The 24,046-nt window shown below is 34.5% G+C and overlaps 1 protein-coding gene and 1 non-coding gene across 2 annotated transcripts in view; one reads left to right on the top strand and one right to left on the bottom strand.

Annotated features, from left to right (window-relative positions):
- Positions 1-7,442: 7,442 nt before the first annotated feature.
- Positions 7,443-7,553, bottom strand: LOC121474878. The gene has a single exon (XR_005983565.1). It is a non-coding gene; the product is annotated as a U6 spliceosomal RNA (small nuclear RNA).
- A 616-nt stretch (positions 7,554-8,169) lies between these two features.
- Positions 8,170-24,046, top strand: part of CCDC178 (coiled-coil domain containing 178) — a 376,460-nt gene continuing 360,583 nt past the window's right edge. The window contains exons 1-3 of the mRNA XM_041749242.1: positions 8,170-8,185; positions 9,150-9,239; positions 18,211-18,350. Of these exons, the coding sequence (XP_041605176.1) occupies positions 8,170-8,185; positions 9,150-9,239; positions 18,211-18,350 (246 nt within the window). The remainder of the gene's footprint in view (positions 8,186-9,149; positions 9,240-18,210; positions 18,351-24,046) is intronic.

Raw genomic sequence — 24,046 nt, 5'->3', positions numbered from 1 at the left:
TGTATCCAAAACTTATGCTTCTTATAACTGGAAGTTATTCCCTTTGATTTTACATCTCATTTCTCCCAGTTTTCAGCCTCTGACAACAGCTGTTTGACTCTCTGTTTCAAGGAGTTTGGTGTGTTTTTTTTACATACTACATATAAGTGAGATCATTTTTTAGGTTTTTTCCAAAATGAACGGCGGAGAAATTAAAAAAACAAAAACAAAAACACCAGAGCCAGGCAATAGGTTCAAGAGTGCTTTTAATGAGGAGCGCTCCTGGGCGAGGAGGGTCCGTGACTCGGAGAGGTGGCCCGAGTCAGGGAAGTCGCACCGGGGTTTCGGAGTGTGGGGGTCTTTAAGCCTTATTGGTTCCGGGTCCGGATCCGGGTGGGTCCCTTGCCAGATTAGGCAAGGGAACACCGTGTCCCTAGGTGATTGGCTGGGGGTGGGGATAGTACAGACGATGGAGGGTGGTCCCTGGCTGGAAAGTCCTGGATGGAAAGTTTTGGTTTCCTGTCTAGGCTTTGATTTACTGGAAATGATGTGGTGGTCATGATCAGCCATTTTGACCCAATTTGAGATGTCCTCCATTTTGGGTGCCCCTGTCTCTCAGCCAGCCAAACAATTTGGTTTTGACTTTTCTCTGTCTTATTTGACTCTTCTCTGTCTTATTTGACTCAGCATAATTCCCTTAAAGGTCTATTCATGTTGTTTCAAATGACAGGATTTTCTTCTTTTTTAATGGTTGAATAAATTCCATCGTGTTTACTTATGTATATATACAGTAGTAACATAAGTAAACACAATGGGATATTGTTGGGATGTGTATAGATATACATATATATCTGTATATGGACACTTAAGTTGCTATTGTGGTAATGCTGCAGTAAACATGAGGTACTGATATCTCTTTGAGATAGTGATTTAATTTCCTTTAGATGTATACCCAGAAATGGGATTACGGTATCACATGAAGTTCTGTTTTCATTTCTTGGTACTATTTTCTGTAATGGCTATACAGTATAAATTTATGTTTGCACCAACAGTGCATTAGGATTTCCTTTTATCTCTACATTTGATACTTCTTGTCTTTTTGATAATAACCACTGTAACAGATATGAGGTAATAGCTCATGGTAGTTTTGATTTATATTTCCCTGATGATTAGTACTGTTGAATACCTTGTCATGCACTTGTCCATTTGTATGTCTTCTTTGGAACAATGTCTACTCAGGGTCTTTGCCATTTTAAAATTGGATTTTTTTATGCTATTGAATTGTATGACTTCCCTATATATTTTGGATAGTAATGACTTATCAGATAGATGTTTTGCAAGTATTTCCTCCCATTCTATAGGTTGACTTTTTCATTGTTATTTCTTTTGCTGTGCAGAAGCTTTTAAGCTTGATGTAGTTCCACTTACTAATTTTAAGTTTTAGTTGGTTGTGCTTTTGGTTTTTGTCATATTGAAATAACCCTTAGAAGATGTTAATTAACAATGTCAAGGAATCTTTTTCACATATTTTCTTTTAGGAGTTTATATGGTTTCAGATCTTACATATTAGTGTTTAATCCATTCCAAGTTAATTTTTCCTGAGTTGTGTAAAGAAGGTGTCTGGTGTCATTCCTTTGCATATGAATATCTAGTTTTCCTAGCTTGTTTCCTTCCTTCCTTCCTTCCTTCCTTCCTTCCTTCCTTCCTTCCTTCCTTCCTTCCTTCCTTCCTTCCTTCCTTCCTTCTTTCCTTCCTTGATAAATCTTTCTTGGTTTATTTTTATTGAAGTGTAACTTTCATTTACAGTGTTATATTAGTTTCAGGTGTACAATATAGTGATTCAGCAGTTCCATGCATCACCTGGTGCTCATCCCAAGTGCCCTCCTTAATCTCCATCACATATTGAATACTCCCACCCCCATCTTCTCTGGTAACCATCAGTTTGTTCTCCATAATTGAGAGTCTGTTTCTTTGTCTCTCTCTCTTTTTCCTTCTGTCATTTGTTTTGTTTCTTAAATTACACATGAGGGAAATCTTACAGTATTTGTCTTTTTGGACTGATTTATTTCCTTAGCATTATGCTCTCTGGCTCCATCCATGTTGTTGCAAATGGCAAGATTTCATTATTTATATGGCTGTATAGTATTATAATAAAGTAATGGTATTTATGGCTGAATATATACCACATCTTCTTTATCCATCAATTTGATGGACATTTGGACTGCTTCCATATCTTGACTATATAAAAAATGCTATAAGCACAGCAGTGCATGTATTCCTTTAAATTAGTGTTTTTGTATTCTTTGGGTAAATTCTTAGTAGTGAGATTACTGGATTGTAGGGTATTCTATTTTTTACTTTTTGAGGAACCTCCATAATGTTTCCTACAGTGGCTGCATCAGTTTGCATTCCTGCCAGCAGTGCACAGGGGTTCCTTTTTCTCCATATCTTCACCAACATCTGTTGTTTCTCGTGCTTTTTATTTTGTTTTTAAGATTTTATTCATGAAAGACACACAAAGAGAGGAAGAGACATAGGCAGAGGGAGAAGCAGACTCCCTGTGGGGAGCCGGATGTGGGACTAGATCCTCGGACTCTAGGATTACACCTTGAGCCAAAGGCAGACTGAGCCACCCAGGTGTTCCCCCCCCCCACCTTTTTTTAATTAGCCATTTAGACAGGTGTGAGGGGATATCTTACTCCAGCTTTGATTTGCATTTCACTGATTATCGTTGATGTTGAACATCTTTCATATATCTGTTGGCCATCTGTATGTCTTCTTTGGAGAAATATTTTCATGTATTCTGTCCATTTTTTTGATTGGGTAATTTATCTTTTGGTTGTTGAGTTTTATATATTTTGCATACTAACCCTTTACCAGATATGTCATTTACAAATATCTTCTCCCATTCAGTGGTTTCCTTTTAGTTTGTTGATTCTTTCCTTTGCTGTGCAGAGCTTTTTTTTTTATTTTTGATGTAGTCACAAGTTTATTTTTTGCTTTTCTTTCTCTTTCCTCAGAAGAAATATGTAGAAAAATGTTGCCACAGCCAAATAAAAGAAGTTACTGCCTTTGTTTTTCATGCACTTATAAATGGGATTGTTTCTTTTTCTGCTGCTTCTTATTGGTGTATAGAAATGTAACAGATTTCTGTGCGTTGATTTTATCATCCATTTTTATTTTTTCCTGAGACTTTACTGACTTGCTATAGCTAAAACTTGCAATACTGTGTTGAATAAAAGTGGTAAGAGTGGACATCCTTGTATTGTTCCTTATGTTGGGAGAAAAGCTCTCAGTTTTCCTCATTGAGGATGATGTTTGCTGTAGGTTTTTCATATGTGGCCTTTATTATGTTGAGGTGTGTTCCCTCTAAATCTACTTTGTTAGAGATTTTTATCATGAATGGATGTTGTACTTTGTCAAATGCTTTTTTCTGCATCTATTGAAATGATCATATGGTTTTAATCCTTTCTCCCTTGCATCCCAAAGATAATCCCACTTGGATTGTGGTGAAGGATTTTTTTTTTTAATGTACCGTTGAATTTAGTTTCCTAGAATTTTTTTTAATGTACTGTTGAATTTAGTTTCCTAGTATTTAATTGACAATTTTTGCATCTATGTTCATCAGGAATATTGGTCTATAGTTCTCCTTTTTAGTGGTGTCTGTGTGATTTTGGTATCAGGATAATGCTGTCCTTATAGGATGAATTTGGAAGTGTTCCTTTCTTTTCTATTTTTTGGAATAGTTTAAGAAGAATAGGTATTAACTCTTCTTTAAATGTTTGGTAGAACGTTGGTGAAGCCATCTGATCGTGGACCTTTGTTGGAAGTTTTTTAATTACTGATTTAATTTCTTTACTGGTTATTGGTCTATTCAAATTTTCTATTTCTTCTCTCAGTTTAGGTAGTTTATATGTTTCTGAGATTTTATCTATATCTTCTAGGTTGTCCAGTTGGTTGGTATGTAGATTTTCATAATAATCTCTTTTTCTCTCTTTGCTTCTGAGACTCCTAATCTGTTGTATTTTTTGTGTTGTTGGTTGTTATTTCTCCTCTCTCATTTGTGACATTGAGTCCTTTCTCTTTTCTTTTTGATAAGTCTGGCTAGAGGTTTATCAATTTTACTAATATTTTAAAGAACCAGCTCCTGGTGTAATTGATCTGCTCTATTTTTCTTTTTTAGTTCTATATCATTTTTCTTTCTGCTGTTTATTATTTCCTTCCTTTTGCTGATTTTATGTTTTATTGTTCTTTTACTACCTTGTAAGTTTAGATTGTTCGATTTTTTTCCCTTGCTTCTTGAGGAAAGTCCTGCATTGCTCTAAACTTGCCTCTTAGAACTATTTTTGTTGCATCTCAAAGGTTTTTGGGCCATTGTGGTTCCATTTTCATTTGTTTCCATGTACTTTTTTGTCTTCTTTTATTTCCTGGTTGACATATATTCACTGTTTAGTGACGTAGTATGTAACCTTCAGGTATTTGTGGTTTTTTTCAGGTTTTTTCTTGTGGGTGGCTTTTAGATTCATAGCTTTGTGGTCAGAAAAGATACATGGTATGACTTAGATATTCTTGATTTTATTCAGGCTGGTTTTGTTGGCTAATATGTGACCTATTCTGGAGAATGTTCATGCACACTTCAAAAGAATTTATATTCTGCTGTTTTAGGGTGGAAAGTTCTGAATATATCTGTTAAATCCATCTGTCCAGTATGTCTCTCAAATCCATTGTTTTTTTGTTGATTTTCTGTTTAGATGATCTGTCCATTGATGTGAGTGGGGTGTTATTGTACCCTACTATTATTGTATTATTATCAATAGTTCTTTTATATTTGTTATTAACTGTTTTATGTATTCGGGTATTCCTCATGTTGGGTTCATAGACATTTACAGTTGTTATATCTTCTTATTGAATTGCCCCCTCTATTATTATATAGTATCCTTCTTTGTCTCTTGGTACGGTCTTTGTTTTAAAGTCTATTTTGGTGAAATAAGTATTGCTACTCAGCTTTGTTTTGACACCATTTACATGATAGTTATTTCCCCATCCTCTCACCTTTTTTTAAGATTTAATTAATTAATTAATTCATTCATTCATTCATTCATTCATTCATGAGAGACACAGAGAGGCAGAGATATAGGCAGACAGAGAAGCAGCCCCTTGCAGGGAGCCTGATGGGGATCCCAGGATCATGCCCTGAGCTGAAGGTAGACATGCCATGGCTTAGCCACCCAGGGCTTCCTCCATCCCCTCACTTTGAATCTGCAGATGTGTTTGGGTCTAAAATGAGTCTCATGTAGATAGCATGTAGATGGGTCTTTTTTTTTTTTTTTCCATTCTTTACCCCATGTCTTTTGATTGGAGCATTTAGTCCATTTACATTCAAAGTAAGTATTGATATTTATTTCTTGCTATTTTGTTACTTGTGGGGTTTTTTTTGAAGATTTCCTCAGTAACTTTCTTGTCTTTTTCTCTTTCAGGTTTGTTGTTTTTTCTTTATTGATATATATGGATTTCTTTTTCTTTATTCTTTGCTTGTTTATTAGTGGTTTTTGATATATCGTTACCATTAGGGTTGTATAATACCTCCTCTGTGTATAGCAGTTTGTATCAAGTTGATGATCGCATAAAATTTGAAACCATTCTTTACTATCCTCCCCATGTTTTAGGTATGTGGTGTCATATTTTATATCCTTTTCTTTATGAGCTCCTTGACTGATTTTTTACAGAAACTTTTCATTTTCACTGCTTTGTGTTTCCTCCTTTATACTGTCACTTTGGTCTCTCTTTCCTATGAAAAGAGTCCCCTTTAATGTGTCTTGCAGGGTGGGTTTACTGGTCACAAACCCCTTTGTTTGTGAAACTCTGTCTCTCATTCTATTCAGAATGAAGCCTTGCTGGATAGAATATTCTTGGCTACAGATTTTTACGATTTAGCACTTGGAATATATCATGCCACTCTCTTCTGGCTTGCAACTTTTCTGTTGAAAGATCTCCTGCTGGCCTTATGTTTTCTCTTGTAAGTTAATCACTTCTTTTGTCTTGTTGCTCTAAAGATTTTATCTGTATCACTATATTTTGCAAGTTTAATTACATTATGTCTTGGTGTGGGTCTGCTTTTACTGATTTTGATGGGAATTCTCTGTGGCTTCTGGATCTGGATATCTGTTTACTTTCCCAGATTAGGGATGTTTTCAGCTATTATTTCTTCACAGAAACTCTCTGCCGCTTTTTCTCTCTTTGCTTCTGAGACTCCTAAAATACAAATTTATTAATTATATTTGATGGAGTAACTGAGTTCCCTAAATCTATTTTCATTTTGTTTATTTATTTTTTTCTCTTTTGTTAAGCTTGATTACTTTCCAGTACTCTGTGTTGTAGGCCACTGATTCATTCCTCTGCTGCTTTCATCCTACTATTCATTTCCTCAAGCATTTTTTTCATTTCATTTGTTGAGCCCTTTATCTTTGCTACCGTATTCCTTATCTCTGTGTTGAGAGTCTCATTCAAGTCTTCCACTCTTTTCTCAAGTCCAGTATCCTTATGATCATTGCCGCCCCCACCCCCACCCTGAGCTGGTCTACTTGTACCCCACTAACACTAGAGTGAGCAAAGACAGCCCACAACAGGCAAGAGAGTCAGTGCAGACAAATGCACTGAAAGGAAAAGTAACTCAGACACAATAGTAGGGCATAAACACCACACATAAGATACTCTCCTGAATTGCCAGGTGAACAGGAGACATTGCACTGCAGGTCATTCCAAGAGCTCCTCTTCATAAGGTCATTACTTTCAAGAGCAGAAAACATAGCTGACTTTCTTAACACAGAGAAACAGACACAGGAGAGGGAGACAAAATGAGGAGAGAGAGAAGTTTATCCCAAATGAAAGAACAGGACAAAACCCTAGCTAGAGATTTAAGCAAACAGATATAAATAACATGCCTGATAGATAACATGCCTTAAGACAGATCTTAAGGCAAGGATTTTAAGGAATGTGGGACTGGGGTGTGCCTAACACCGTTTATGGAAGAGACTGTCCCATCTTCTTTGTCAACTATTAGTTGATCATATATGCATGGGTTTTTTTCTGGGTTCTCTGTTCTGTTCTGTTGATTTTTGTATCTGCTTTTATGCCAGTACCACACATTCTTGATTGTTATAGCTTTGAAATATAGTTTGAAATAATGAAGTGTGATGCCTCCAGCTTTATTCTTTTCTTCTCATAATTCCTTTGGCTCTGCAGAATTTTTTGTGGACCCATAAGAATTTAGGATTTTTTTTTTCTGTTTCTATGGGAAATGCCATTGGATTTTGATAGAGTTTGATTGGACACATTAACAAAATTTACTCTGCTGATCCATGAGCACTGGATATCTTTCCATATCCATATTCATCAATTTCTTTCATCAGTGTCTTATAGTTTTTAATGTATAAATCTTTATTATTTTGGTTAAATTTATTCCCAAGTATTTTATTCTTTTCATGCTGTTGTGTTTGTGTCAGCCTTGCACAGGGGCCATGGTAATCTCCTCTGTATTGTTCCAATTTTAGTATATGTGCTGTGAAAGCAAGCACTCTACATGGGATTGTTCTGTTTGATAGAAGTATAGCTACCTCTAATCTCTTTACATTTGCATGGAATATATTTTTCTGTCCCTTCACTTTGAGCCTTTATGTGTCTGTAAAATTGAAGTGAGTCTTTAGTAGTATGTGATTGGGTCTTTTTAGAAAAATACATTTAGCCACTCTATGCCATTTGTTTGGAGAACTTAATCCATTTATATTTAAAATGATTATTGGTAGGTAGGGACTTACTAATACCATCTTGTTGATTGCTGTCTATTTTAACCTTCTTTTGTTCATTTTTTCCTTTCTTGCTGTCTTTCCTTATGAATTGATGATTTTCCATAGTGGTATATTCTGATTCCCTTCTCTTTCTCTTGTGTATCTACTATAGGTTTTGCTTTGTGGTTACCTTAAGGCTTACACAAAACATTTTGTAGTTATGGTAATATACTTTAAGCTAATTAACAACTTCAATCGTATGCAAAAATTCTACCTTTTTATTCCTTTTTATGTTTCTGATGTCACAGTTTACATCTTTTTACATTGTGTATACAGTAGTAAGTTGTTATAGCTATAGCTATTTTTCATATTTCTTTCATCTATATACTAGAGTTAAGCAATTCGCATGCCACTATGTTATAGTATTGGAGTATTCTGAAATTGACATATACTTATTTTTACTGATTTGTTTTTCCAAATACTTTCATGTTATTAATTAAAGTTTTCATTTCAGCTTGAAAAGCTCCTTTCAGCATATCTTGTAAGGCAGGTTTGGTGGTGATAAACTCTCTCACCTCCTTTTGTCTGGGAAACACTTTCTCTTTCAATTTAGAAGGCAAACTTTGCTGACAAAGCTCGCAGGGTCCTCCACAAAGCAGGCCGCTGGGAATTGTGATCACTTTCTCTGTAGGACTATATTGGTAGCCTTTGCCCTTCTTCCTTGTTTGAAGCCATTTCCACAATTCTTGCCTTTGCCTGCCTCTGAGTAAGGTGAAACCAAGCAGGTCTTTAATGCAGTTCCCTTTTTGAGTGGGGAAGCTATTCTCCTACAGTATTCTCCCTTCTCCAGTGAGCGGAACTATTTCAAGCTGGAGTGTTCCCTCTTGGTGCTTAACAGTGTTGGCCTGGTGGATGGGATGATGCAGTCAAAATGAAGCTGTCTTCCTTCCCTTTTTCTGAGGTTATTCATGGGCTTTTTGTTCCATTGTGTGGCTGAAGTTTGTTGAAATCCATTCAAAATCCTGAGCTCTCTCAGAACTATTTTTGTTTGTTCATAGCCATGTAACTATTGAACTTTGTTGTAGGATGGAGGCTAGAGTCTCCTATTCCATTGTTTTGGTAATGTCACTGAACAGCCTCTCAGTGTTTGCGTTTAATAGCTAAATGCTATTTTGAATACCTTCTTTAGCTAGTTAACCCAACTAAAACCAGAGAAAACATTTAAATAAACTCTACTGTGGGTTTTGGTTTAATACTTGAGTTATAGTTGTTTTTGCAAGGACAATACTTTTACAACACAGTTTTATGCGTTATTTTGCTTATTAAAAATTATATTAAAAAATTTATATTAACTGCTCACTGAAATTTTTGTTTTCTTTTTAAAAGATAATGCCACATCACAAGCTTTGGTTCTGTTTGGTGCCCCTAAGGAGGACATTGAGATTTTTCATGAAAATAAAATGACAAATACTGAAGGTAAGGACTGAATGTGAGTTATATAGTAATCTTTGTAAACCTTATTTACATTTATTTATTAGTTTGTGATGTCCATGTTATATTTTTATTTAGAAATGAATCCTAGGGCAGCCCAGGTGGCTCAGCTGTTTAGTGCCTGCCTTCAGCCCAGGGCGTGATCCCGGGGTCCTGGGATCGAGTCCCATGTCGGGCTTCCTGCATGGAGCCTGCTTCTCCCTCTGCCTGTGTCTCTGCCTTTCTCTCTCTCTCTCTGACTCTCATAAATAAATAAAATCTTAAAAAAAAAAAAGAAATGAATCCTAAATATCACTAATCGTTAACATGGTAATTATATAATATTAAGAGTAAAATATCATAATTATTTTATTAACAATATACTGTTATTAAATTATAAAAATTGTTTATAATTTCAGAAATGTTGAATTTTTAAAATAAATATATATATTATTTTTTACAAGGTTTTTTTAAAATTTTTTAAAATTTATTAATGAGAGACAGAGAGCATAGAAGAGACACAGGCAGAGGGAGAAGCAGGCTCCATGCAGGGAGCCTGATGTGGGACTCGATCCCAGGTCTCCAGGATCAGGCCCTGGGCTTAAGGCGGTGCTAAACCGCTGAGCTACCTGGGCTGCCCAAATATATTTTTTTTATTAGTTATGCCAAGAGTAGCAGGTCTAGATTCTTTCTAGTTCTTTGGTGATATGTTTCTTAGAAGAAAAAGAAGCAGGGCTATGTTTTCGTGGTATAAAATCTAGCATTAAGAATCCATAAAATATTAGCCCTTGAAAGTGTTTCTAATATTGTATGTAGAAAGAGGTAGAAAGAGATGATAACATGCATACATTTCATGTATAGGGGTTCATGCATATTTTCAGCTTATTTTGGTGGAGAACTCTATTAATCAAAAAATTCTAATCTTGATTTCAAAAAACTTCTGCTTTGGAGATTTTCAACTTGACAGGATAAAATTGGAATAAGGTGCCATTCTGATTCTTTATTTCTCTCCAGTAGAAATGTTAACTAGAATTTTAATCTTCTGGCTTAGGGTTTATTGCCATAGTTTGGGACACACTTTTTAAAATATCAAATGATTGGCTTATGGAACAGACACAGAAATATACATGTGCTAGTAGGATATAGAGTTATTTAAGAATGATCCTTATATGGAATGTATAATCTTGCAAGCCAGGTAAAATATAACTATAAGCCAATTAGTACAACACAACAGAAAAGAATGGTTATAGAGAGTAATAGCAGAGATGGCACAAGGTAATTAAAAGGTTCAGTACCAAAAAAAAAAAAAAAAAGAAAAAGGTTCAGTACCTAATTCCAGTGTGTGAGCTTGGAGTTTCCCCACTGCCAAACAATTCTTGAACACCATCTAGGTCCTATAATTCATCTCAGTTCTGATACTGTCTACTTACCTGGAGGTAGAGTCAGATTCCACAAGGTAAGAGCTTAGTACTTGTAAGGCTGCCCCTTCCCCCATTGCAGAGGTCAATCCAAAACCCAGGTTGTCAACTGTGCTTCTGACCAAATACTATAGATTAGAGGTTCCAATGAACCCCTTCTCCTTGGGTTTACTAGAATGGCTCACAGAACTCAGAAAATCATTTTTACTTACTAGGTTACTGGTTTATTATAAAAGGAACAGCTTGATGAAGAGATGTATAGAGCAAAGTAGGTGCAGATCTTCCATGCTCTCTTTGAATTTGTATTCTTCCCGAATCTTCATGTATTCCCTAACCTGGAAGCTTTTCTTTTGGATTTTTATGGACACTTTTTCACATAGATATGGTTGATTACGTTATTGGACACTGTCAACTGATTCAGCCTCTTGGCCCTCTCCCTTCCCTGGAGGTTTGGAATGGAACTAAAATTTCCAATTCTCCAATCATGTTCCGATTTCCAATCATATTTCCTACTATTTTTTTTGCTTGCCTTTTCATTTATTATAATATCTTTTTGAGGAGTTGAATGTTTTGTTTTTGTTGAAGTCTAACTTATTATTTTTTTCTCTAATGTTTCTCCCTCTCTTCCTTCATTCCGTCTTCCCTTTCTTCCTTCCTGTCTTCCTACCTGCCTGCTTGCACTTTAAAGATATTTTTCTATTATATCCTTGCCTGCATTTTTTTTTTCTGATGAGAAATGTAACATTTATCCATATCTATGTTCCCTTTATGTCATGTTCCCTTTTGTTCTCTGGTTACTCTAAAGAATTCCTTTTAATATTTTTTTTTATTTTTTATTTTTATTTTTTTTTAGTATTTCAACTGTGATACTCCCAGATATAGTTAGTTCTCTTGATATTTTAATTGTTTGGGATATACTGAGCTTACATGTGTTACTAAGTGTTTTTTTTTTTTTTTTTTACCAAATTATGAAATAATGTGGCCATTATTTCTACAAATACTTTTCACTCCAAATTTATTTTTTTCAAGAACCTTAACCTTACACATGTTAGATTATTTGATTTTTGTCTCACAGCTTTTTGAGGATCTGTTTTTTTTTTCTTCATTTTTCTTTCTGTTCTTCAGATTGGATGATTTCTGTCAATTCATCTATACATTCACTGACTGAGTCTTTACCAATATATCTTTTAATTTAAAATGTCATACCTTGCAGTTCTAGAATTTCCACTTGGTTCTTTTTCATAGTTTTCATTAAAAAATTTTTTATTTAAATTTAATTTGCCAACATATAACACCCAGTGCTCATCCCATCAAGTGCCCTCCTTAGTGCCCTTCACCCAGTCAACCCATCCCCCCATGCTCCGCTTCTGCAACACTTTGTTTCCCAGAGTCTGTCATTGGTTTGTCTTCTTCTCTAAGTTTTCCCCACTCAGTTTTCCTCCTTTCCCTTATAGTTCCTTTCACTATTTCTTATATTCCATATATGAGTGAACCATATGATACTTGTCTTTCTCCAATTGACTTATTTCACTCAACATAATACTCTCCAGTTCTATCCACGTTGAAGCAAATTCATCATTTCTGATGGCTGAGTAATATTCCATTGTATATATATATTCTTTATCCATTCATCTGTCGAAGGACATCGAGGCTCCTTCTGCAGTTCGGCTATTGTGGACATTGCTGCTATGAGCATTGGACGTTTCACTATATCAGTATCTTTGGGGTCAATACCCAGTAGTGCAATTGCTGGGTCAAATCTATTTTTAACTTCTTGAGGAACCTCCACACTGTTTTCCAGAGTGGCTGTACCAGTTTGCATTCCCACCAATAGTGCAAGAGGGCTCCCCTTTCTCCACATCCTCTCCAACATTTGTTGTTTCCCGACTTGCTAATTTTAGCCATTCTCACTGGTGTGAAGTAGTATCTCATTTTGGTTTTGATTTGTATTTCCCTGATGGCAAATGATGTGGAGCATTTTTCCATATGCTTGTTGGCCATGTTTAGGTCTTCTTTGGAGAAATGTCTTTTCATGTCTTCTGCCCATTTCATGACTGGATTGTCTATTTCTTGGGTGTTGAATTTGCTAAGTTCTTTATAGATCTTGGATACTAGCCCTTCATCTGATATGTCATTTGTCAATATCTTCTCCCATTCTGTAGGTTGTCGTTTAGTTTTGTTGATTGTTTCCTTCAAAACTGTACAGAAACTTTTTATCTTGATGAAGTCCTAGTAGTTCATTTTTGCTTTTGTTTCCCTTGCCTTCATTCATAGATGTGTCTTGCAAGAAGTTGCTGTGGCCAAGTTCGAAAAGATTGTTGCCTATGTTCTCCTCTAGGATTTTGATGGATTCTTGTCTCACATTTAGATCTTTCAACCATTTTGAGTTTATCTTTATGTATGGTGTAAGAGAATGGTCCAGTTTCATTCTTCTGCATGTGGCTTTCCAAATTTCCCAACACCACTTATTGAAGAGACTGTCCTTTCTCCAGTGGATGTTCTTTCTGCTTTGTCAAAGACGAATTGACCATAGAGTTGAGGGTCTCTTTCTGGGTTCTCTGTTTTGTTCCATTGGTCTATATGTCTGTTTTTGTGCCAGGACCACACTGTCTTTATGAGCTGACTTTAAGCTTTGTAATACAGCTTGAAGTCAGGGATTGTGATGCCCTCAGCTTTGGTTTTCATTTTCAATATTCCTCTGGCTATTTGGGGTCTTTGACTGGTTTGGGGATCAAGGTACTGCTGGCCTCAACAAATTTGGAGGTATTCCCTCCATTTCTATCCTTTGAAACAGCTTTAGTAGAATAGGTATTCTTTAAATGTTTGGTAGAATTACTCTGGGAAGCCATCTGGCCCTGAACTTTTGTGTCTTGAAGGGTTTTTGATGAGTGCTTCCATTTCCTTGCTGATTATTGGCCTGTTTTAAGTTTTTTCTTTCTTCCTGTTTCAGTTTTGATAATTTGTAGGTTTCTAGAAATGCATCCATTTCTTCCAGATTGGCTAATTTGTTGGCATATAGTTGTTCATAATACATTTTAAAAAATCATTTGTATTTCCTTGATATTGGTTGTGATCTCTCCTCTTTCGTTCATGATTTTATTAATTTGAGTCTTTTTTTCTTTTTAATAAGACTGGCTAGGGGTTTATTCATCTTATTAATTCTTTCAAAGGACCAGCTCCTGGTTTCGTTAATCTGTTCTACAGTTCTTCTGGTCTCTATTTCATTGAGTTCTGCTCTAATCTTCATTATCTTTCTTCTTCTGGTTGGTTTAGGCTTTATTTGCTGTTCTTTGTCCAGTTCCTTTAGGTGCAAGGTTAGCTTGTGTATTTGAATTTTTTCCAGTTTCCTGAGGGAGACTTGTACTGTGATGTATTTCCTTCCTGGGACCACTTTTACTATATCTTAAAGATTTTGAACAGTTGTATTTTCACTTTCAATTAGTTTCCATGAATCTTTTGAATTCTTCTCTAATTTCCTGGTTGACCCATTCATTTTTTAGTAGGATGCTCTTTAAGTGTTTGAGTTTCTTCCATATTTCTTCTTGTGATTGAGTTCTAGTTTCAAAGCATTGTGGTCTGAAAATATGCAGGGGATAATCCCAGTCTTTTGGTATCTGTTGAGACCTGATTTGTGACCCAGTATGTAGTCTATTCTGGAGAAAGTTCCATGTACACTTGAGAAGAATGTGTGTATTATTCAGTTGCATTAGGATGGAATGTTCTGTAAATATCTGTGAAATCCATTTGGTCCAATGTATCATTCAAGGCTCTTGTTTCTTTGGTGACATGTTGCTTAGAATATCTGTCTATTGGGGATCCCTGGGTGGCTCAGTGGTTTAGTGCCTGCCTTTGGCCCAGGGCATGATCCTAGAGTCCTGGGATCGAGTCCCACGTCGGGCTCCCAGCATGGAGCCTGCTTCTCCCTCCTCCTGTGTCTCTGCCCCCACCCCATCAAATAAATAAATAAATAAATAAATAAATAAATAAATAAATCTTTAAAAAAAAGAATATCTGTCTTTTGCTGAGAGTGCCATGTTGAAGTCTCCTGCTATTAACATACTATTATCTATGTATCTCTTTACTTTGGTTATTAATTGATTGATATAGTTGGCTGCTCCCACATTAGGGGCATAAATATTCATAATTGGTCGGTCTTCTTGTTGGATAGACCCTTTGAGTATGGTATTGTGTCCCTCTTCATCTCTTATTAAGGTCTTTGATAGAAAATCTAATTTATCTGATAGAAGGATTGCTAGCCTAGTTTTTTTTGAGGATCATTTGAATGGTAAATTGTTCTCCAGCCCCTCATTTTCAGTCTGGAGGTGTCCTTAGGTCTAAAATTAGTCTCTTGTAGATAGCACATAGGTGGTCTTGCCGTAGTTTTCATTTTTATATTAATACTCCTTATATGTTCACTTATTAAGACCATATTTTCCTTTAATTATGTGAACATATTTTGTTTTCCTTACCTTTTTGAGCATGTTTATAATAACTACTTTAAAATCTTTTCTATATCGATGTCTGGGTCAACTTGGTTTCAGTTTCTACTGATTTTTTTTCTAGACTTTAAAACACACTTTCCTGTTTCTTTGTATGATTTATTTTATTATTTTTTTTCTTTGTATGATTTAATACTGGATATTTGTATAGTACATTGTGAAGATTCTGGATTCTACTATCTTTCTCTGAAGAGAATTGATTATTTTTCTAGCAGGCAGTTCAGTCTGTCATTTGATGAACTTAAAAGTGGTATATGCTTGGTTTTATGCAAAAATACAGATATAAATATAATAATTGGGGTGATGTACATAAAGTAACCACATATTAGAAGGAAGGATGGGCTGGTGAATAAATTACATAAGTATCACATTCACTGGGCAAGGAGAGTTGGCAGTTTATGAACATAGTTTTTTATTTCATTTGTCCACACGGTCAGCAGTTTCTTCACATGGAAGTTTCATGTTGCAGAGCCTCAACAAAACTCAACTGTAGCCTACATCCAGGAAGATCTTACCTCTTAGGCACTGATTCTGAGCAGGGAAGTTAAAGTTGGGCAGATGTTTAAAGAGGATGAAAGTCTTGTCTGAGATTAAGTCTTTAAAGACTTAGCCTGGGGTTAAGGGTCCAACTCTTGATTTTAACTTAGGTGCTAATCTCAGGATCCTGGGATCAGAGGCCTACTTCTCTCTCTGCTTGAGGATTCTCTCTCCTCTGCGCCTGGCTCCCGCTCTCCCCCTTCCTCTCAAATAAGTAAATAAATCTTAAAAATAATAATAAAAATAAAGACTCACCCTGACCATTTGTGCACAAGCTTCATGGAGAGGATTTCTATCAATATGTTTGACTGAAATCATTATTGTATCATGGAATTTACAAAAAAATGATATTTTAACATCCCACCAACCATTCATTTATTAAATGAGAAATCTGAGGTTAGAGACTGAGTCATTTTAACTTAAGCATAGTTAGTTAACACTCCAGTCAAAAAATGGATGAATGTGGACATCTAGTTTAGTAATCTAGAGCGTCTCTTTAAACTGAGTGAAATTAAAAAGAAACAGAAAGGAAAGTTTTAACTTATACTATGCCTATATTAGAATAAAAACAGTGATAATAACTCCTGAGTTGTTTGTGTTGCGCTACTTATGATGTCATGTCTTTACAGACTTTAGTGCCAATTTTAACTTCATAGTATTTCATTTTCTCCACTTTATCATATGTAAAATGTTAATCCTAAACCATGGGGTGCTATGGAGATTAATTAGCATTCACATAATAGGTTGAGATTAGCACATGCGGAAAAATGTTAAATGAGTCCTTACTATCCTTGATTTCTCCACATTTAATGAAGCAAAACAAATGTTTTGAGTATAAGAACAACTGCCTGGTTGTTAAATGTGTATTAAAACTTTCTTATTTCTAAAAAAAAAAAACAAAACTTTCTTATTTCTAGAGGGAAGGGCAGCATGCCCTTATCAAGATAATTGGATAGGAGATCAATATGTAATTTTCATCAGCTTGTTCTTTAGTCCTATGACTAAAGTGGAGGTGAAAATACATATCTATGTATGAACTAAAGAGGAAAGATGGAATATAATACAAAATGTTCATAGCAAGTATGTGTGTTTAGTATAGTCAAAGCAAACCAAGATACATTAGAACATCAGGACTGATATCTTAAAGAAACAGTCAAAATTCAAAAACAAGTGAAAATGTGAAGCATTTGAGATGCCCTGAAATATATTTTTAGGACTGCCTGTCTTTATTTTGCCATCTTTTTAAAAATACAAAAACAACCTTCAAAGTATAGCTTATACTCCAAAGCCAAGGAGATACAATTTCAGTCTCATCTCTCCACCTACCAGATCTGTGGAAATGGACACATTATATAACTTCTCTAAGCCTTTGTTTCCTCATCTATGAGAAATCAAGATATAATTCCATTTCATAAAATTGTTGTGAGGATTAAAATAAATGTGGAATCAAAAGTACTTAGCACAGTTCCATGACTGGAACATATTTTTAGTTCTCAGAAAATGTTAAAATATATATATGTATATGTAATATATGGGGTAGGGTAAACACTTTATAAGTGAAGGAGATAAGCTATTTTCACAGATTGTGTTTTTGGAGGGGGGTATCATGAGACTTTATTTAAAATATATTTAAAAAATTGCTGTTCAAATGAAGACATTTACGTCTCTTGGTTGGCACTGAAATAAAAAAGCACAGTCTGGAGGCAACAGCATAACTTCTATGTTCTTCAAGGTCAGCTGAAATGAGGTCAGCTGACATTGTTTTCACTGAGGCACCAAGCCTATTTTGTGTCTTGCATTTAAGATCAGTGATTGCAGCTATAATCCAGCCCAATAGAGTCCTTAGAGGCAAAAGGACTGCAAGTAAGCACTTTGGTGGAGTTTCATGGACAACTTTGCTTGCTTCTGCAACCTTCAGTTGATTCGGGACATGCCAGGATTAGAATCACTGAGGCACATCGGACTGAGTGGATTTTATGATGAGTACAACTTGAATGCTATAGTAGGAACATCAATCACTCTTTGTATGAGACTCCAATTTTCAGAAATGGAAGGTAGAAAATGAGGTTATTATAAGGATGAAGGGGACCTGCTTTTATTATTTTTTTTTTCAGCAAGAGAAACTCATGCTGGATTTAAAGAAGAACCTCTTCAGTGCATGAGTGGTTGGATATTATTTACACTGGAAGGTGTGGACTCTCTTTGAAGGGAAAACTTAAAATATATTTCAAAGTCACTTTTTAAGTGATTCAAGAACTATTTAGAAACAATTGGATTAACTGGTTTTCTGTCTTTTTTCTTTAGTTCTTTTTTTTCAATGATTACTTCATGATATTATGGAACACTTCATATAATTATATAATTTTAATATTCTATTACTTTCTGAAATATTTATCAATTTATTAACAAAATTTAAAAAGTATTAGTATTAATAAAGCAGAATAATTTTTGCATATTCTGAACATCACAGTTTACTATTTTGTATGTACCTGTTAACTAATTCCTGTCTGCTTTATTTTTAAGGGGTGAATAAAGGAATTTACTTTAGCTACCCAAGTCGACGTCAAAGCTGTACTTTAGTAAACATCCCAGCACCATGTGTCAACAAAATGATTTCACACATTGAAGATTTGGAATCTAAAATACAAGAACATTTGAAATGGGTAAGATCTAAAATGCTAACATTTTTGCAAGTTCTATAGAGCCTATAAGGGCTGTTACTTAAAGAATCCAGGGAGTTATTTTTTTTAATGATACTTGGACTATTTTATAGAATCTTTGCTCAGTTGTGTAATTTACTAATGTAGACATGTTTTTGTTATTCTCACTTCAGAAAGGTGAAATGACCTTACTAAATAGATTTTTCCCCTACCTGTTTGTTCCTTATCCAGAGGCAATCATGCTAAGTAAGTAGTAATTTCCATAAGCCAACTTGACTAGCAAATTAAATAGTATTTACATCGTTTTTTAGGGAGACTAAACTGATTAGATGATTAAATGAGTAAATTGGTGTGTAAAAGGACAGCGTGCCCTTTTTAATGAGTTATTTTGTTCTAAAGAAATACTTAATAGGTCTGTTGAAAGAGAATGTAATGATTCTGTCTTTTCAACCTGTTTGATTTTATTATTCTTATGGGAGTTCAATCTTGAAATCAATGTAACTTTCAGTTATTTTCAGAAGACGATGCAGCAATGATAACTTCTAATACCTTTTATTAAGATTATTCTGAGCCATTAGTACACAATTATATTGCCCAAACAGGAGGATAAATCTGTCTATGCTATTTCTCTTCTCTCATCACCATTATTGAATCTGGCTCTGAGAAAGTTCTGAAGGGGCAGTCATGATACTTGATGTAGGGTGATGTCTCCTTCAAGAGGCATTAGAGTGCAGTCCTTAAAATTGCAACCTTTAGAGCAAATGTTCTATGACCTTAGATAAAAACGGACATAATGATTTTGTGGACACAGTGCTAGCATATGATATGCACTCAATATTTATTAGTTATTGTTATTTCTATAATATTGTTTATATCATTTTATAGTAGTATTATAGTTATTTATATTTATTCTATTTATCTTTGTTTCTTCTTTGGTTCTCCAAACTTTTCAGAAAATGCTTTGTGAGTCATAAGTCTTACAGTATCCTCAGCCTTGAGAAATATTGTTAAGTAGATAGAAGATAATTAATCTTTATTGATTTGATATGCTGTATACTTCACATGTGTTGATATGCTGTATACTTCACATGTGTTTTAATTAATGATTAGGCATATTTTGTAAATATTGAAAATAGATTTATAGGTGTTTTAGTAAATAATTCCAAAAGCTATGATTGTAATAGCTATACTATAGTAGCTATTTTAACAACCGTAATAGCTCAAAACTATTTTTTAAAAAAGATTTTATTTATTTATTCATGAGAGACACAGAGAGAAAGGCAGAGACATAGGTGGAGGGAGAAGTAGGTTCCCTGTGGGGAGCTTGATGTGGAACTTGATCCCAGGACTCTGGGATCACGCCCTGAGCAGAAGGCAGATGTTCAACCATTGAGCCACCCAGGTGCCCCTCAAAACTATTTTTAAATGGTTATTCTTATATCTAATTGATAGTTGGGGAAATCAAATAGTTGAGAGACTTTTCAAGATCATAAGATAGAATTGGGATTTGAACACACCATGTGTTATCAAAACCTTTTTTTTTTTTTTTTTACCCAGTCCCAATTAGGATTCTGAACAATCGATAAACTGTTAAACACTATGGATAATGGGCCAGCTGAAAGATTACCTTTGATAAAATAATTCACAAAGTTTACAAGATATTCTATAGCTTTTCTTCAGAAAAACTGAAAAAAAGAGCTTTTCTTATGTAAATATGTTATAAAAATGAGCCAGCTGAATAAATAAAAAAGCCTTATGAAGGCCAGCACCAGAGTGACTTGCTTAGTGTTGTCTTCTGGCGTTTAGCTTAGAGCCTAGCCTGATACATAGTAGATGCTCAATAAATATCTGTTGAATGGAAAAATAAATGAGGACCTGAAGCAGAACCTTTCTTTTCTAGATACATCTGAGACACCTATCCACCCAATATCGAAAGAGCTACCACTTACCAAACATCTGCCATTTTCTAGGGGCACTTGGGTGATATAGTCAGTTAAACATCTGACTTGGTTTTGCCTCAGGCCATGTTGGGCTCTGAGCTCAGCACAGTGTCTGCTTGAGATTCTCTCTCTCCTTCTACCTCTGCCCTTACCCACTATGCATGCTGTCTTTCAAATAAATAAATAAATCTTAAAAAAAAGGAAAAAAAAAACCAAAGTATTTTCTATGTGCTTACCAAATATATATTTCTGTATTTGTACTTTACAGGAATCCAACTTTATAGGTGAAAATCCTAACAGGAAAGTCAAGTAATTCATGTATCATTACACAGGTAGTAAGAATTAGAGATGGAATTTGAGTCAAGTTCCTTCTGACTGTAAAGCCCCTTTCAGTTTCTTTTTTATAATCCCTAAGGGCAAAAGAAGGCCTTAATTCTCATTGATGTGGAATGTTAGTATTTTGACAACATGAAATATCCAAGTAACAATGTAAGATAAATATACTTCTAGACTAAAACTGTATAATGAGAATAATGTGTTTACAAGTAAATATACAAATAAACTATTTGAAAGATTAGTTATGAAAATAATGCTCATAACCACTTTTTTAAAAAAAATCAGGACTTATTTTAGGCTTTTTCTGTTTTCTAAATTTAAAAAAATGATATTTTGCTTTGACTACATATTTAGTAGTTAGACTTGCTAGTGTTGAACTGATAAGACTATATTTATAGAGTATATTTTATGCTAAATTTTTTGTATAGGACATCACAACTATTGACTAGGCATTTACTATATTTGAATTATTATTTTGGGGATGAAATGGTAGCTACCTATCTTCTTTAAAAGGATGAATTTTTCTTTCTGAATAAACTCATACATAAAAAGAAATTTCCAATACTACTTGGAAAAATGAACTTTTGGTAGTAGTAGACAACTTTATATTCATTGTCTTTATTGAAAAATTTAAAGAAAATTAAGAAATTGCACTTAAAGGAAATTTTAAAAAAGTGCCTGTGATTTTTTGATAAACAAAAGCTAATAGGATCTGTTATTTCCAAAAAGGTAAATTCATGTGGTTTTTGTGGAAAGATGATGTATTATATTTTCCTGTAGATCATAATTCAGAATTAGTTAAATCTAAGCATAAAATCTAGTTTCAAAGAGTGGGTTACTTGTGTCAGAAGTATATAAACTTTACAATTATCCTGAGAAAATATCAAATTTTTATAGATGTGCATCTGGATTCATTTTGATAATTCTAGAATACCTGAAAAAATGCTGAAAAAGGACATTTCTTCTCAACATTTTTACCATTGAAAAGCATTTTATCCAATGAAAGTTATCAGCTGATTGTACCTTTGGGAGGAGTTTCACATTTTTCAATTTTATTCATTCATTGTCTATAGTCCTAGGCATTGTCTTTGCCTGTTGGGTTTTTCTTGGGGACTGCAAGGGGTGCATTTATTTATTTATTTATTTATTTATTTATTTATTTATTTTTTTTAAAAGGTATTTTTTATATATTTATTTATGATAGTCACAGAGAGAGAGAGAGAGAGGCAGAGACACAGGCAGAGGGAGAAACAGGCTCCATGCACCGGGAGCCCGACGTGGGACTCGATCCCGAATCTCCAGGATCGCGCCCTGGGCCAAAGGCAGGCGCCAAACCGCTGCGCCACCCAGGGATCCCCAAGGGGTGCATTTATGATGGGATTGATGTGAAGTCAAACAGAGAAAGAAAGTGATGTCCTCTGTAGGCCCGCAGTTTTTATTTTTTTAATTGCAGTTTTTTCACTTTTGTCTAAGTTGTCAATTATGTTTTTCTGTAAGCTGGCTTGATTTTTAAAACAGCTTTATTGATATAACTTACATACAATAAAGTTTGTCATTTACAGTGTATAATTCAGTGGTTTTTAGTGTATTTACAGAGTTGTGTAATCATTACCATAATCACAAAAGACCACATATTGTATGATCCTATTAATGTGAAATGTCCAATATAGGCCAGTCTGTAGAGACAGTAGATTAGTGTCCTAGGGCTGGGGGGCTACTATTTATGGTTGTGAGGTTTCTTTTGGGGATGATGCTTGTTTGTTTTTAGTCAGGATCATCTTAATCTTTTATTAGATAAAGCTCTGTAAGTAATTGTAAAGCTGTCATCTACCTTGGTATGGACTGCATTAAATGAGTGAAAGATCAGTCTTTTTGGATCAACCATTATGGTTTGTTTGCTAGTTAAATCACGGTGGTTTCCATATTTATAGTCAGAATGAATACTGTAAAGCCCGTGATTAGCAGAGATGAATCTACCATCAGCTATCCATGCATTTATAGCAGTTTAATTGCAATTTTGAATTTTGAAAAGAAAATTCTCCAAAGTTGAGTTACTATGAACACTTTCTGTATCTTTTTGCAAAGAATGAGAAAATATGGAAATATAATGGAAATAATTACCTTCATATATCCCCATTACAAGTAAAAGATTTTGTTTTATTTTTCTTCTACCTGTTTTTTCTAGACTGCCTATAGATGACTTTAATTTGAAGTGATCTCTACTGCATTGAAAATTCTTTCTTCATTTAATCAATACAAATCATTAAAATGTTACCATGATTTGAAAGAATTACATAGAAAGTATTTAGAAATCATTCTTTAAGATATAAATAATTTATTGTACAAAATAACAATATTTTATCAATAATAGTGATAAAGCTAATGTTGATTAGGTACCTACTATATATTCTAGGCTGCATTAAACAATTAATGTATATGATTTCATTGAAACTTCATGGAAACCTTGTGAATTAGAAACTGCCATTATCCCAAGTTATAGATGAGGAAACTGATTCCAGAGGTTGACTTCTCCCAACATTACATAGTCAGTGGCAGAGCTAGCATCCAGACAGGTGTCTGAGATCTTAGAACATCCTATTTTCCACCATGCTGTATCATCGATTCCTGAGAGTATGTGAGCTATGAGGACCAAAAAGATGATTGTTAAAATACTTGTAATTTCAGTTGTAAACTTTTTGCTGTGCTTAAACCATTTTATATTTGTTTTCAATTCTGAAAGCAAATTCTTAAATTAAGCAATTCTTAAACCATTTTATATTTGTTTTCAATTCTGTTTTCTAATATTTAATCATCTGACTCTACTAATACCTTGAGTTCTCTAATTCTGTTGTATTTCATTTGAAACTTAAGGACACTTCAAACCCTGGAATATCCATTATTTTCCTTCCCAGCATCTCCATTTTCCTTTACTTCCTTGACAAATGGATTTGTCTCTTAAAACACTAATTGGTATATCTGTTTTTCTTACTTTTTTATCCTACTATCCTTCTAGTCTGACATCTCTGATGAGCTCTCTCTGATGGTTTGCCATCTCTACTCCTACACCTTAGGCTGCTAAATAGTGCCAGAGAAAAATTACACAATAATCCCAATTTGAGATGTTATACATTCATTGTTTCCAACCTCAAGGGAACCTATAATAGTGTTTTGAAATTATTCTGTTTGTCAACCAGAATTTTCTCTAGTATTCTCTGGTGGCTACTCATGCTTCTTTTGCTCAGATCTACAAATCTTCTACCTTACTACCATTCATCTCCTACTTCCTAAAGAAAATAGGAGGTATAATAACAGAAATGCTTAAAACTCTTGTTATCCCACTTATAAATATCCTTGTCCACAAATATTATTCCTTTGGTCCTTCCATGGAAAATTTCCTTCCCCCATCATTGGCTTCTTCCCACA

Source organism: Vulpes lagopus, chromosome 1, assembly GCF_018345385.1.
Source record: "Vulpes lagopus strain Blue_001 chromosome 1, ASM1834538v1, whole genome shotgun sequence".
NCBI lineage: Eukaryota > Metazoa > Chordata > Mammalia > Carnivora > Canidae > Vulpes > Vulpes lagopus.
This window is presented reverse-complemented; position numbering and strand designations above follow the sequence as displayed.